This window comes from Opisthorchis viverrini, assembly GCF_000715545.1.
Source record: "Opisthorchis viverrini unplaced genomic scaffold opera_v5_222, whole genome shotgun sequence".
NCBI classification, from domain to species: domain Eukaryota; kingdom Metazoa; phylum Platyhelminthes; class Trematoda; order Opisthorchiida; family Opisthorchiidae; genus Opisthorchis; species Opisthorchis viverrini.
The window spans coordinates 646,331-661,133 of record NW_008751879.1 but is presented as its reverse complement, the minus strand read 5'-3'; the positions used below and the strand labels follow the sequence as shown (position 1 = coordinate 661,133).

General features: G+C 42.0%; 2 protein-coding genes across 2 annotated transcripts; one reads left to right on the top strand and one right to left on the bottom strand.

The window, feature by feature from the left end:
* Positions 1-479: 479 nt before the first annotated feature.
* Positions 480-1,582, bottom strand: T265_08516 (hypothetical protein; the record flags this gene model as incomplete). The annotated part of the gene is given in 3 exon segments (XM_009174337.1): positions 480-1,073; positions 1,090-1,367; positions 1,393-1,582. The coding sequence occupies 3 exon segments, from the start codon at positions 1,580-1,582 to the stop codon at positions 480-482; spliced, it is 1,062 nt and encodes a 353-aa protein (XP_009172601.1).
* Positions 1,583-3,961: 2,379 nt separating this feature from the next.
* Positions 3,962-10,710, top strand: T265_14594 (hypothetical protein; the record flags this gene model as incomplete). The annotated part of the gene is made up of 2 exons (XM_009174345.1): positions 3,962-4,187; positions 10,553-10,710. Coding segments are annotated over 2 exons (384 nt in total), but the record flags the coding sequence as incomplete, so codon positions are not given.
* Positions 10,711-14,803: the final 4,093 nt, after the last annotated feature.

Here is a 14,803-nt window from a genome sequence, read left to right as displayed (position 1 = left end):
TCAAGGGCTTCCGGCTGAGAACTCAGGGACCGGAAAAGTTTCTAGAACATTCTTAACTGAAAATGAACTTAATGCCCTGCCGATACACTTCGTGCGTGCACGACTTGAGTGGACATTTTGGTAAAGTACCCCTCAGTAAGTTGGGATAAAGAGTCTTGGTTGTGCACGGGGGCCAAAGGACTGACTCGGGCGGTGCAAACCACCATTCATGCACTATGCCAACAGAGTTGTCCGCAAATATGATATGGCTGAAAAACAACTTCCAAATATGACATTTAACGGGGGAATATCCATATGCAAACGGAAGCTTTGATGGAATAACACAACGCCAACATAAATGTACACATATTTTACGAAGTACTGAGTAATTCAAGTAATTAATGCATACATGTTTCGAGTGCCAGTGGTAAGATTACTGACCAATCGATAACGGTATGCAAAATGGGGAAGTATATACGAGTGTCTCTGGAACATAAACTTCAGCATTTACAAGATATTTGGTCGACTGATGCAAACAGCCGAGTGTGTTGCAAGTAGGAGCATTGAAAAACTAAATCTTCCGTCGATATCAATACGTGAGTGCAAAACGAGAGGGCAGTTTTGAATTTCTGGTACTCAATAGTATCTCCAGAAAAATCTACAATGACAGCTGGTTGGCCATCAAGCAAAATGCAGTTGTCGGGAAAGATTTTCGAAAAAACGACATCCTTATGAAAAAACCTGTGACATCCGGCAGTGGCTGATTGTCTCAGTCGTAAACCAACATCATCGAAAAATACCTTCCTTTCGACAGCATCCAATCCCACACGCTCGGACAGTCGGCGGTAAAGCTCAGCAGCCGGATGTTTTGGCCCATATATGTAACGCTTCAAATGACTCAGCTCAGATTCATAGGGAAAAGAGGAAAAACGATCCAAGCAACCATAAAGCTTGGCGAAATTAAATAAATGGGAGAAGAGGTGTATGTTGTACACTAAATGGCTGGGACCGAAAATAGCAGCAAATTTTGACACAGCAACCTTGGAAACATCAATTAAAAAATCAGCAAAATGTTGTGAAAAAAGGTGAACGGCCTATGAAAGTGGTTACCGAAAAATACATGAAACATTCGTAAACGTCAGAATGTAAGATATCTCGTAATACAACGGGTTCTATGTACAGAAGAAACTGTCGTAGCTCAGCTGCCTTCCACCGATCCAGGTCTACGACACCTCTACATTTTCGGGGCAAATCAATACTCAGAGCCAAACTCTGTTGCTCACTGTTATCATTCAGCAGATTCCAGGACTCCAAATAAAGCCTGGCCTTGTGTTCCATTGGCATAGCTCTGAGTAAGATGAGAAATTTCCGCACCAAACCAAGACGCACTATGCATGTAATCTGGTGGGAAACCGTCAATCATGGGAAGATTTAACTCCTCCAGCGGACTTGGACCTATATGGTGTTTCTCTTGCTTTCTGGTCCGGAAATCATGGCCACGACGCAAGGGAGCTGTCAACGAGGGAAAAGTTATACGTGTGCCGATGTGCACACACTTTTGTGTACAATAATCACAGCCATAATATCCCGTATATCCCTTCATTTACTTCAGGAAGGCCCTAGCAGGACTATCACAAATGCACTGAAGACGGACGGTGTGAGTATTGTAAACCCCAGAGACACCGTTCGCCAAGACGTCTATCAACTCAGCGACCGTGTCGGACATCAACTGATGAGCGCCATTGGGTTTCTGCTTACCACAGTTTATTCTAACGACAAAAGGCCGACCTAGAAAGGGCAAAATTATCCGGAAGAATATAGGCCACACTTGAGTACGCGAGTTGATATAGGCCCGAATACCGTCAACGTTCATTTGAATTTCGATATTTGTAACCGTAGTCTGAATCTCACGGAGCTGTTGCAGCAAACCTGCTTTCAACCCAAGGTGGATGTACATCCCACTGGCCTTCTGTCGCACGCAGCAACGACGGGGGTTTTCATTACGGTCCGTGGATCTTTCGGAAGAGACGGAAAAAAGTATCTGAGTTCGTCCAACACAACGGCTAAACCGGATAAAGGTAGATTCAGCCTTCGCGCCATCCGACGAACAGCCGTTAAAATACTTCTACCTGGTTGTGAATGGTTTAAAAAGGATACTGATGAAAAGCAATATAAGTGCAAGCAGAACATACGGACTGATCCTTTCAACGACTTGCAGTGGGCTACCTTATGGCAAAACGCAGGAACCGAAAGGTTCTCCAGGGACCGCAGTGGTGAATGTCTTTCTGGCTCCAAAGTCCTGATAACAGGGATCGGGGAAACCGCCGGCGAACATCGTGGTAAATCGCAGCCTAGTTTATCACCTGGATCGGTCAAATTCGGCATACCTACAGCCTATCATCTTATTAATCATGAATCTTACCCTCAGATAGTCAACTAAAGGCATTATGGACGCATTCATCAGTTGGGCAACGAAAACAGCCACTTGCCGCAACCGCCTGTCGTACTTTCCTATATAGCGTTGTTCTTGAAGAGCCTTTACGAGCAACACGAACAAATTTCGGGCGCATTGACGGTTACTTGAAATGAAAAATATTTTTTACGGTATCGTTCACGTAAACACACTAGGAATAAAACATATGAAAGCACAACAAAACTCACTCTCAGCCGTACGTGAGGACAAGCAGAACGCAGAGCTTCCCGCGAGCAATGGCGCCGCACAGTAAAATAAAACCGCTTAAATCGGTTGACCGTTTGCATTTCCTAGGCACACGGAAATGCAGGGTATTGTGGTTTTTATTACTGTGAGACAAATAAAGAAGCTTTGATGTCTATTAAACGTCTCAAGCTCGCGAGGCTTAAAAGCCGAAAACTATTGCAGAGGTTCTGCACTAATTCCGCACAGGTTCTGCACCCAGGAGCGGACGCGTGCTAACTGGGATAAGTAACAATACCCCCTCTTCAACCCAGAACATCAAGCTGTGGATGAAGTCACCATGTGTGTACGACAATCGTTCATCGGCCTCAGTATGAAACTTAGGTTCATTGATTGCTAACGCCTAGAAAATAACATGTTTGCTGGAGGATTTACTCTTCGGAATCTGACTATCATCCAGTGGCACGTTGTAATAAGGCGTCCTTCCTTTCTACTTGGGTCATCACAAGGCGGAGCACATAAGCAAGGGCCCACCACGGATGCAACGGTTGATACTCTGATCCTTCACAGTCTTCGTCCAGCGGATGCTTCTCGGTTGCGACTGCCAAATATATCTGTCTGGCACACCCAGCATTGGTTTACCGAGTAAATGACTCTGGTCATGGCTCATCCTAACAGCTGCCTGAATGTTTCTACGTGATTGAGCTTGGCACCCTGCCTCTTGTCCCTTACTGGACGCCACTGATCATGTACACATTAACACGGCCCATTTTCTTCTCAGCTAAACACGTTCCGGAGGTCGGTAAGGGGGGCCAGTAATTTGGCCCTCAAATGCAATATGAAACCCGAAGTATTTGGAAGCTGCTGACGTCAGTAGGCATTTTCATGGAAATCCCTCATGAGGCTAATCCATAAACGGAACTTAACCACCTAGCCAAACTCCTCAGTATTTTGGCCTTGAAGATTCCCTGTCTTTTAATTACCCAATCTGTTCTCGCTTCTAAAGATGAATAGCGGGAGCGAACATATTCACAGGTGAAGATGGAAAAGATTAGCTAATAAATATCTTAGATTATACAATCTAAATTTGTCACACAGAGGCATAGCAATGTGCTTACTTGTTGTTCAGATCCTCCGGATTCCAATCGGCGCGCTACTAAGATCACCCATGTGCTGTTTGGTAACGATGGTCTTCATTTTCACTGAACTTTCGGTACTAATAAAAGCTCCAGCCGAAGTGAGTTTTTCGCGGATCATCGGTCTATAATTTAGTTTTGTTCGAGCATACACACGCTCATCCTCGATGGTAAATGGCAAAATCTAATTATGAGTCATTTTTGTCATCTAAATGAATGGCACATGTATCATAATCTAACTGGATTTATTCGGCATGCAGTTTGGGTTGAGGTTCTCGTTGGCTGGAAATCTTCACTGGTAGTTTTTCTGCACCTGATGGTACGCAGTCAGATTTTGCACCTGTTTATCAACCACTTGCTCTATATACTGACTGAAGATGAAGCATACTCAAAGGACTGCTTCATTGGAATTTCAGGTAATTCATCGGAGTTTTTCAATTTGTATACGATTAGGGACGTTCTAATGCCTGGTATCTAAATGTAGTGTAGTTGACAAGCCTCCCTGGCAGAGGCTCTTGTAATGCTGCGAAACAGTGGGCGTATGTGCGAGTATGTTGTTATCACGCAAAAGAAGGCATAAGCCAGAAATTGGAGGGCCAAATAAGCCACGGAATTCACGGACGTCTGCAATAATCTCTAAAGGCCGCTAAGATGCAGCTCCCCTGTGACGGAATCATAACCAACATCGGCACGGGCGAAGTTATTTAGACCAGACGACAAACGGAAGCAAAGTATGACAAGCTATGTAGAAATGACAACTGGAATAACAAAATTCGATGAGGTATACAGTGTAGGTGAATACAGTTGCAGTAATAAGTATACGTTGAAAGAACCACAAACGAATGAAGCTATGCGCGAGTTTGCTTTCCACTTAAAAGCTGGCGAACAAAAGTCATACACACACCTTCATTCAAGAAGGCTGGTGTGTTTGATAAAACTAAGAACGATGGGACAGTAAATTCAAGAAATGAAAGAGAAGTCGCTGATGTAAAACGCGTAACAAAAATTAGCCGGCGAACAGAATGCCTTACAAAGATATGGGCGTCAGCAGACATCACCACCGCCGAGGAAGTTGGCGTAAGGTTTGGGTATGACCGCAGCGCCCGCAGTACTGTAAGACTCTTCATTTCGCATGTTGTAAACGAAAACGAAGTGTCATGTTGTGTACGAGATAGTTTCGTGACATCAGACGACAAAACACGAGCAAAGCATGGATCTATGTAGAGTTGTTAACAGTAAGTACAAACGAAACCCGATAAGATGACACACAAAAACGGTATACACAGCGTGTGAATAAACGTGAAAAGTAGAGCAGCATGCTAGAAGCCTAGGTAAAAGACAAAATGTGAAATACTTCTTGACTGCTGCGTCCCGTAGCACTAAGCTAGCCTCAGGACGGCAAAAGGGAGAGATTCGTGCACTGTACTACACTGTCTACACTTTTTCATTTTGCAAACATGAACTTTCTGGCTTCCGATTCTGCTTTTTCTTGCCTGTTGACAGTTTATTCTAGCCCGGCTAATGAGATTATCTATTATACGTTCACGATCATGCCGAAAAATGAGACTTTGGAACAGCTTCTATGGTCAGGCCACAAGTTCCAGAATGTAGTTTCGCCTTGAAATTGTGAAAGATTTGCCCACTGCATAAGTGGTATTTTGTCACCTACCTGCATTATTCTGTTATCCTTACGCTCACGTCCGTGGTGATGGGTGAAGTTGCGTACGTACCCAAAAGTGCATGCACTTAATGCGCATTCGAATCCAAGGTTGCTTATGTCTAAGTGCTCTTGTATTTAGATGTGCCGTTCGTTCTTATTTTCTCTGTTGTCTTACTTCTACTTCTGGCCTTTATCGCGTTGAAAATAAGTTGTTCGTAAGTACCATAGTCTTTAAAAATCAAAAGGGAATATCACTCACAGTATTCAAATTTAACGGTGATGTGGGTGTGCACGGAATGCCAAATTACCATGTTTATCAAGGTGGCGTGGATGTATGGGTTTTGAAGGTTTTTACGTGTGTGTTCCGAGACCCTCAGTATGTAGATTCTTAGAAGTTGTGATTTTATCTCTTGACTGAGTATCCACTTTCTATATTGGATTTTATGACGTCATCGATCTACCAGAAGTTTTAACAAATCATTGCTTTCATTTGTTTCTGTAACTGTAATTTTCCCTGATCTTTAGGAACAGTCCAATACTTAGTAATTTTCATGCGATCAAAATACATGATCACCTCTGTAAATTTGCAAAACATATTACAAGCTTGACAAGGCAGCCAAGGACCTTCCTTTTACCCGCTATTTTTGTAAGGCATTTTTGATAGTCCAAGGCAAACACGCTGCTGTTAAACAGCATAGTTAGGTTTATCAACAACTAGGGGACTAGTCCCACTAGCTTTTCTAAAGTATGGTCATTTACTAAGAGTCAAGGTACTGTGAAGGTAATGGAACCATAAAGCTAAGAAAGTAAAATCTATTTACTCATGTTCGTTTTCCACTTTTCAGTGCTAGTTGCGGCTTCCTATAGGAGCGCTCTACATTCGTTTCGGGGTTTCTCCCTTTCTATTTACTTAAAAATAGGTAAACCAAATTTCACTTATTTTGCTTGTGTTGTTTTGCGAAGACCACAATTAGTCTTTGAGCTACTGATTATAAGAACACCAAAGTTGATTAAACCGGATGATATCTTTTGCTCTGCTGTTTTAGTGGGCATACATTATAGAATCACTAAACAGTTTACTCTCATTGAGTACCAGCTGTCATCTGTGAAGGTGTAAAGATCCGTAACGCCCTACCGTAAATTGTCTCAACAGGAAAAAAACATTCCAGCAAGCAACAGGAAATGTTCAATTAGAAGCGTTCAGATTTATTAAGAAGTGCTTAAAGAAAAAATCGAGGCAATAGCGCTTGCCTTTGGAAAACCAAATCAGTTCAGCACGCGTTTGCCGCGTCTTATTTGTTCTCTTCCAAGGAAGTCTTCAAAGAACCGATTGGATAAAAGAAAAGCATGCTGCTGATGGCCAGCAGCGAACCCTTTATACAAGGATCATCTAGCCAGCAAGTTGACATATCCCATCTAGTCTAGGGGCACCATTCTGCTTGAAGTACTGAAACACAGGTCAGTTGCGAAAGACCTACACAAAAGAGAGAACGGCCATTTGGCTTATCCAGGTATAACCTCATATAGCCTCATTATGTCGGCCAGTAACTCCACCGTTTTAAAAGCTACACGATGCACTCCACAGTACAGTGAAATTAGGCAATTCACTTTCGTCCAGCAAGGATTGATAAATAAAACTGACGGCTACGCACTGAATGCAACGGTTCAGTTAGTCCGTTGCTTTCCACTAGGACAGTCATTTAGAAACAAGAAAATAGATGATGTGGTGAAAAAGAAGACATAAGCCCCTGCGTTTTCAGAGCACCAAATAAAGGTAAAGATTCAAATAAATCACTGGAAGGCGTCTCTTATCCATAAAGCTCATATGAGTGCCAATAATTCCGTGTAAGCTCTGGGATAAAAAGAAACCTCAATGGACGTGGTTAAAATATTCGAAGTGATTCGGTTGAATTAAATTACGTACATATATACACTCGTAAAACAAAGTGAGAGGCAAAGTAAAAGACACAGTAAAGGTGGTATGCAGTGAATTACAGAGTACATTCATCGGTTATCTGTCAGTTTAGCCAGTGATAACCAATCGATCTTGAACGACAGCAAATGCTTGGCCCATATGAATATTCAGGAACGAAAAAACTAGATCTAGACTAACATGAGAATTATGCCAGGACAAATGTGGAAGTATCTCCGTAACAGCGGTATGATTTCAACTCATGGAAAGCTGGCAAATAGTTAAAATAGCAGGTTGTTCGCCTCACACTCCCTTGAGCTGGCTCAATTCAACTGCAAGGCCGGGATAGCTACTGGATCGTCGTTTTACGTATTCATATTATCTGTCACAGCACTGAGGCGTGAAAGCTTTTGACTGTTAGGGCTTAACACTTCAATTGCACTCAGTATATGCTTGTGAAATAGTGATGCGTCGGATGTTCAGGTTCACACGTCAGAGACTAGTCGTCATATAGTGAAATGGAACCGAATGGTGTGTCACTGAATGGAGTGGATCCGCTTTGCTTCGCATAATACTGATGTGCACATGCATCCTATAAGCATTCTCTACGTAAAATCATTATCAAGCCAAGATGGAAACGACGCTTATTAAAAATTTTATTGACTATTATTTCTGGTGGCAAGCTGTTTTTAAACCATTCAAATCTAACAAAATTATCAGAAACTCACACAGAGAATAGTGGTTAAGCACGGACATACAAACATGTTTACTTGGTCCACTTACTTATGAAATACTCGGCCGTATATGTTTCCTTTAGTACCGGCATTGTTTCCGAATGTGATACTGTTTACAGAATAACTATCCCTTCCTACAGTCCAGCTCCAGAGTTTTGTTGTACTGGCTCTGATGGTACCGTAAATATATACTAAGCCATTTAAATGATCTTCTGGTTTGTATTCGATGAAGTAAGAGAGGACAACCTGTAACGAAAAACCGTATCTCATGAAACCCCAGAGAGTTTTGTGCCTGAAATCTACCTGTTGATGGTTTGAATACCCAGTCGTTTAAGCCCGAACGACGGATCAGCAGTCTGATAATCTCACTTTTATACGGCACATTGCGTGATTCATCCGTCTTTCACAGAATACACGTCACTTGATCACGTCTTGACTGTCTGTCTAAGTGATAACCTGAAAGATGGAAGAGTCGGAAGCCTTAATTATTCTGAATAACCTATATGTGATGTTTATGCTGTAGTGTTTGAAGGTATCAGTAGTGATGTCAGTAACTCTGGACCGAGTGCCTTGAATTTCAACAAAATGAGAACACTTCAAAAAGTTTAAATTCTGTTGCCAAACGGATGACAATGTGCGAATCTTCTCCTAGTCTAGCTAGTTCGCTATCATATTCGAACATTGAGCCATACAAACAAACAACTCAATAGTCAGTACACCTGCACCAAACAAGTACCACCAAAAAAAACGACAGAACAGTAAACCTCAGTGTTGACAGAAGGTCGCTTGACAAACTTGTTGTAAACCCGGACTTAATCAGATGTTTCGCCCTAGAGTGTCGTGAGAATATGTGGAGTTTTTTTCAGGTATTGAGAAAAACGATTTTGTCTATGTTGCTGTAATATCCGGAAACATGACGGTTGGCACCTTCTAAGTTTAAGAAAGTCTCAGCAGCGGCTGTAATGTGAAAGTCAGGTAAATACATCTTTGAAAGCTAACTTGGTCTTCAACGATTTAGAAGTTCAAGCATCATAGAGAGTCTTCGATTGATGGGACTGTGACGATTCAGGATGCTGGCGAAATGAGTTAATTCGACTGCGAATACGTAGTTTGATCGCGGGCCTTTGTGTGAAGTGGGACGAGTATAGTTGTCAGTGATCAAGTCGATACGTCGTTTTGTGTTCACCATTCAGAAAAATGAGATGAAGTAGGGTTCCAAGATGTTTTGAACAATCCAGGAGAGAGCTTACACCCACCGGGAGGTTTGAGGTTTACCATGAAAATGACTGTACCATGTCACAATGAAGTAAATTGAAAGGCTTGAAGTAATTGCAATAAAGGTTGAAAGAGGAGTAGACTGAAAACTGAGGTGTTCCGCGCAGCAGCTAATTCTTCAGTAGACATACCTTGTTAGTATTCCATCCATCATGGAAATCGTTTCACCACCACTTATATGGAGCTGGCTGACCTACTGAAACATAAGGTCAACGATTGCGTTTGAGCATCGGTGAGACTTCTACCTCCCACCCTGAGTATTCACTACTTTCTCTATCCCATCTCAGAGGCCTAGGCATCCAAATCTTGTTATCCTGGCAATCTTGGTTGTGGGTGTGATCACCGGCTGCCACTCACTAAAACTCACATGTTGTCCGTGACTTGGTATTTCGCCTAGATAGTCCACGAATTTCAGTGGCGACCTATCGTTATCATGTTGGACAAACTATCTTCCGCTCAGACAGACGCAAGTTCAGCTGAAAATATAAGAATAAAATAACTCAAGATAAACGGAGATAGTAATAAACTCATCACTTCAGAATGGCGAGGTCAGGTTCGCCGCTGATTACAAAAAATCAACGAGCTCCCGGAGCACATATGACTGATCTGAGCCCACACTAGTGTTCAATTATGAGTAGCGATCTTATAGCCAGCAAGAGCTGATGGCAGTTTGGTCGGCTTTTGTTTGCTACGAACAGCCACGTGACAAGATGTTGTACAGACCGTAAAAAGTTTACGCTTCCTAAGGAATATGGACTGGAGGAACCTAACTTTAGAAGCCATTCGCAATTTTTACGCTCCCAGTCGAAGTATTATATACGTCTAATTTCGAGTGAAGCTTATCAAGATGTTTGGAGGTACTTATTAATACCGTACAAAATAGTTTTTTGAAGTGGAGAAAAGTCAACTATATCTTAACACTCGTCAACATATAACACCATCCACTTAGGTGTCATTTAGGATAACTGAACGCCCATGGTGGAGCTTTGTTCAAGTTGTCAGATCCGATCCACCAGTTGAACAGTTTCAGCAAAATAGCCAGTTAATATGCGGATCACTGTAGCATACAAAGAAAGCAAGTCCACCATTCGCATGCTGATCGTACCCGTTAACTTCAGTGACAACGATTAATCAATTCATCCGAAGAATGCAAAAAATGTTCCCCCCTCCTGGCGACCACTCCCCGTCTGTCTTAATCAGGTCTAGTTTTTGCTATCAACGTGCTATCCAACCTTTCGGTGAAAGGTACTTGGGAATTCCAGCTAACGACCGGACGAATATTCCGGATCCCCAAAGCAGCCATTGCCTGGGGTGATTTGTTTCTCATTCAGTTTCCTGTGCCAACATCTTCTCTTGTCGGTAAGTCTAAATTTTGTTCTCACTCAAAGTTAAAAGTTATTGTTAAACTGTCATAGTGCATTACAACCGACTACAGGATTTGCCGGGTAGCAGGACGAAGAAGTTGGAATTAAATATCTTTTATTGATGCAATTAAGATAAAGTGATACTTATGAAAAATAGATCGATTAGGGAACTAGGTCCTAGTTAGGCATACAAACCTGGAAAGCGTAGAAACTTCAAGACAAATTTATCCCACGTTAATTCTATTCAAGCTAATCTAAACCTTACAAAAGAATTAATCACCTGTGGTATATCAGAAACCAACTTAAGCTTGGAATTAAAGGCGGCCATCAATCTCTCGTTTTTTTCCGATTATGCTTCTCTTGAAAATTTCCAGAAGCCAACGTTGTTTCTATTTTGTCCAAAGAAATAAGCAACCCCAAGAAGTTATGGGCATTCTGAGTATCTTCTGTGGTAAGCTCCCAATGATGCTATCCAACATAATCAAAGGTTTTGACAGTATTGGTCTATAACACAGGGACCGTAGTAAAAGTTGGAGTCGATATCCAGAAAATAACGTACGTCTCTGACCACTAACGAAGTACATAAACGGCGTCTGGTCTTGTGGTTTTCGTCTAGTGTCTGATACTCACTGCGAGATAATCAAAGTCACACACCTATGTACACCAGGAACCGCACTTAACCCACCCATGTTCACCGCCTTCATAGGCCTCATCTTTGTAAGCACTAACGTTTTCCGATCACACGCTTGTATGTGCAATGAAACTCAAACCTAAATTGGGAATCGATTTGGATTCTCAAACAAAGCCCGGCCGGAAAGCAGTCGCTGTGTGCCAGAAAGTCATCACCATATTACAGGTGGTAACTGAACAATTCGTGGTTCATGTTCGATCACCAAATGAAGAATTAGGAGAATGTGTCCATCACACATATGTCTATGGGCCAACCTAACGTTAGTACCTCTGTACAACAGTGACTCCAGCCGCAAAACCCAGCACCAGGCTAGTGGAGCTTAGATGTACACGAAATGCCCCATCCTGATAGGATCCGATTTCCTTATGGAGACCTGAGTCCAGCTGTAGCAAACATATGCTGTGGTTCACGGCGGTATGCGATGAGAAATGAGTTATAATGACTATGATTTGGATCCGGAAAGTTTCCAAAGAGTTTGCCGAACACTAACTGAAAACTAAATGCGCAAAGAAATGGACAAGGTTGAAAGCAACCGTTTTGGAAATCCGGTCAGTTTCCCCTTTCTGTGGGTTTAAAAGGTCCGTCTCCTGTGATGTCAGTAAAATCTGGCGTCTCGGCTTCGCCTCCTGTCAACTAGTGAACAATGCCTACGATCTGCCATATTGGTTTCATTAAAAGAAACAAGGACGACCATTCAGGAGAATTAGATCGCAAGAGGCGAAATGCACTCACTCACAAGTTATTCTGGTGTTAATGGGAGTGAATTTAGCCTCTTGTTAGCGATAGAAACGCAGCAACTACGCCCACTTGGTGAGTTCTAAGAAAGACGAAACCGGTGGTGGAGTGCTGAAAAAGTTTTCAGCAACCGTGTGAGAAGTATGTTGTAATCAGACTTCCAGGTCGTTTCCAACTTCAAAGGAGGTTGTAGACCGAATAATTGTTCGAACCGATTCCATTCATACTAAGCTCGAGAACCTGAAGGGTTTATCTGAGATTAATATAAACATTCCAGTAAATGACTTACAATTTATCTACTAACTTACCTTTATAGGAAATTCGGGCGGTGTGCAAATCACGCAATTTTAGTCAACGACGAAACGGTAACATAGTGATAGTGGGTTGTTCGGCAAGATAATCCACAATTGAAAGTTTGAAGTTTGCAGTAAATTTAGATGAAATCACTTGCCAATGAATTCGGCAGAGTTGAACACATCACACCGAGAGTAGTTTAATTAAGGTAAACAAACAGCGGTAACGCTACATCAAACGTGAAAATCCAATTGACATTGAGGCTTTACAGCGTTACGGCAAGATTACACCCTGTACCATTCTATCATGAGCTGAATTCAGATAACACTTTCAGCCGATCTGATTAAAAATTGGCTTCTGAAGTGGGTATGTATTTTGAGAAAAGAATAAATAACCAACCACTGAATCTACCATTACCAGAGATGCAGCGTGCGCATAACCCAGAAACAACGGTGAAAAATACGGTACAAGAAACCTCTAACTAGTAGCACGTACAACGGGAGATGTGTTATACCGACCTAGCTACTACTGACATCTGTTGCAACGTTTCGTCTTGAGGCAAAAGCCATTAGTTGTAACAGTTGCCTATCCACCGACCAACAAAGGACCAATGATGACCCTTTGTACACTAACAACATGAGGCGACTGCGGAGTGGATGATGAGTTTGTCGTACAGTGCCCAACATGCATGCACACATGGTTACAAATAGTTCTTACCACCAGTATGTAACTCTTTAGCCTGATCAACTGATCTGTACGAGGACATCCCACAACAATGAACGTTGTAGCTATGAATCTGGCAGTTTTATCAAAGCTGTAAAGAACGTCTAGTTTTCGAATTAACCTTCTACACATACTTTGTATGCCACTTTTACTTCTGGAATGTGTGCACAGTTTAATAGGACGGTGACGGTAGAGTTCAAACCCGGGTGGGTGATATGGTGTCTCACGACCCCACTTACACGGCCAACTGAGCCCAAAAAAGTTAGTTACCAGATTTTATAGACGTATTACATTAATTATAAGGTCGCTGAAAACTCTTCGACATCATAACCAGAGATTCAGATAGGTTCCAGGTGAGCCTCCCCTAAAAACCAAATTGGTTTGCAAGTCAGTGCACCTCGATAAATAACAGACGTTTGAAAACTGCTGCAAAAGCACATTTTGGAGTTCTTCATAAATAATCGAATTGTGTTATAGATTAGGGGTTTCAGTGTTCCACACCTCTGACTGCGTGGAAGCAAATGCCATTAGAAAGAAACAGCGTTACAGCCATGACATACCAGGAACACTGACAAAATGGCTTAAAGATCTGCCCTTAACAGCGTATAAAGACAACAGAGCATTCTTGCTTGGAAATCTTTAAACGAACAGAGCACTTTAGTACCACACTCACTTTGTTGCGGATAAATATTTGGAACACTTATCAATCCAGCTATTGTTAGAGAAATAAATTATACAGTTTTTCGGCACATAGAGTTGGTCATTCAAGAAGATTGTGATCTAGACTACTCTACTTAAATTCCCAATTGGACACTGAGAAGAAAACTATAAAAGGTGCTTTCGCACATCCTAGGAGCCATTTCTTTACTTCCTTCGGGAAAATAATGAACCCCAAGTCGCAAGCAGAAGCAATGTCCAATAATACCCATAGCAACAGAAATTAGCTTTTGAACTACTGGAGACCAAACGGTCTACGCGTCATACGGGTCATACTGTGAAAGACGGTTTAGTAAATCTCAGTTAATATTCAAACATACTGAACAGAAGGGTACTTGACAATCAGTGGTTTGAGTGTTAGCAATAGGTAGACAAATTGTACCTCGTTACGTATAGCTTATGAGTTACCCGCGTTCGACAAAGTGACCTCACACAATGGATCAGGACAATCTAGTTACTATCCATGGAGTCGGTAGAATTCTGTAATTCAAGTGTTTTCCAATCGACTCCAAAAACGGACCGAATTGCGGAGCACAATTTGCCCTGCAAGCAATAGATGAAAACATGAAAACTCATCAAGAGTTGATGTATGGAAAGTGTCAAACCCGAAAGTGTCTTGCAAAAGACCAGGTGGTCGGACCCGTTTAACTTTAACGATAACTATTTTCAATGACACCATGGTCAACGACTCAGCTAGGCTGATTTATATGTATACCAGCGTTGACGTTATATAATAACATGGCTATAGGACGACATCCATATGAAGCAGTTTGTGGGGCAGGGATGAGATAATCATCTCTGAAGAAGACGGCCAACTGGACTGTGAACCAATCAAAGAAGCCAAATAATCCTTCAGAGCACCACTTCACTGGTATCCTTCGATCGGACAGTGTAACATTAAAACAAGGATATTGCAAATTCCCAACT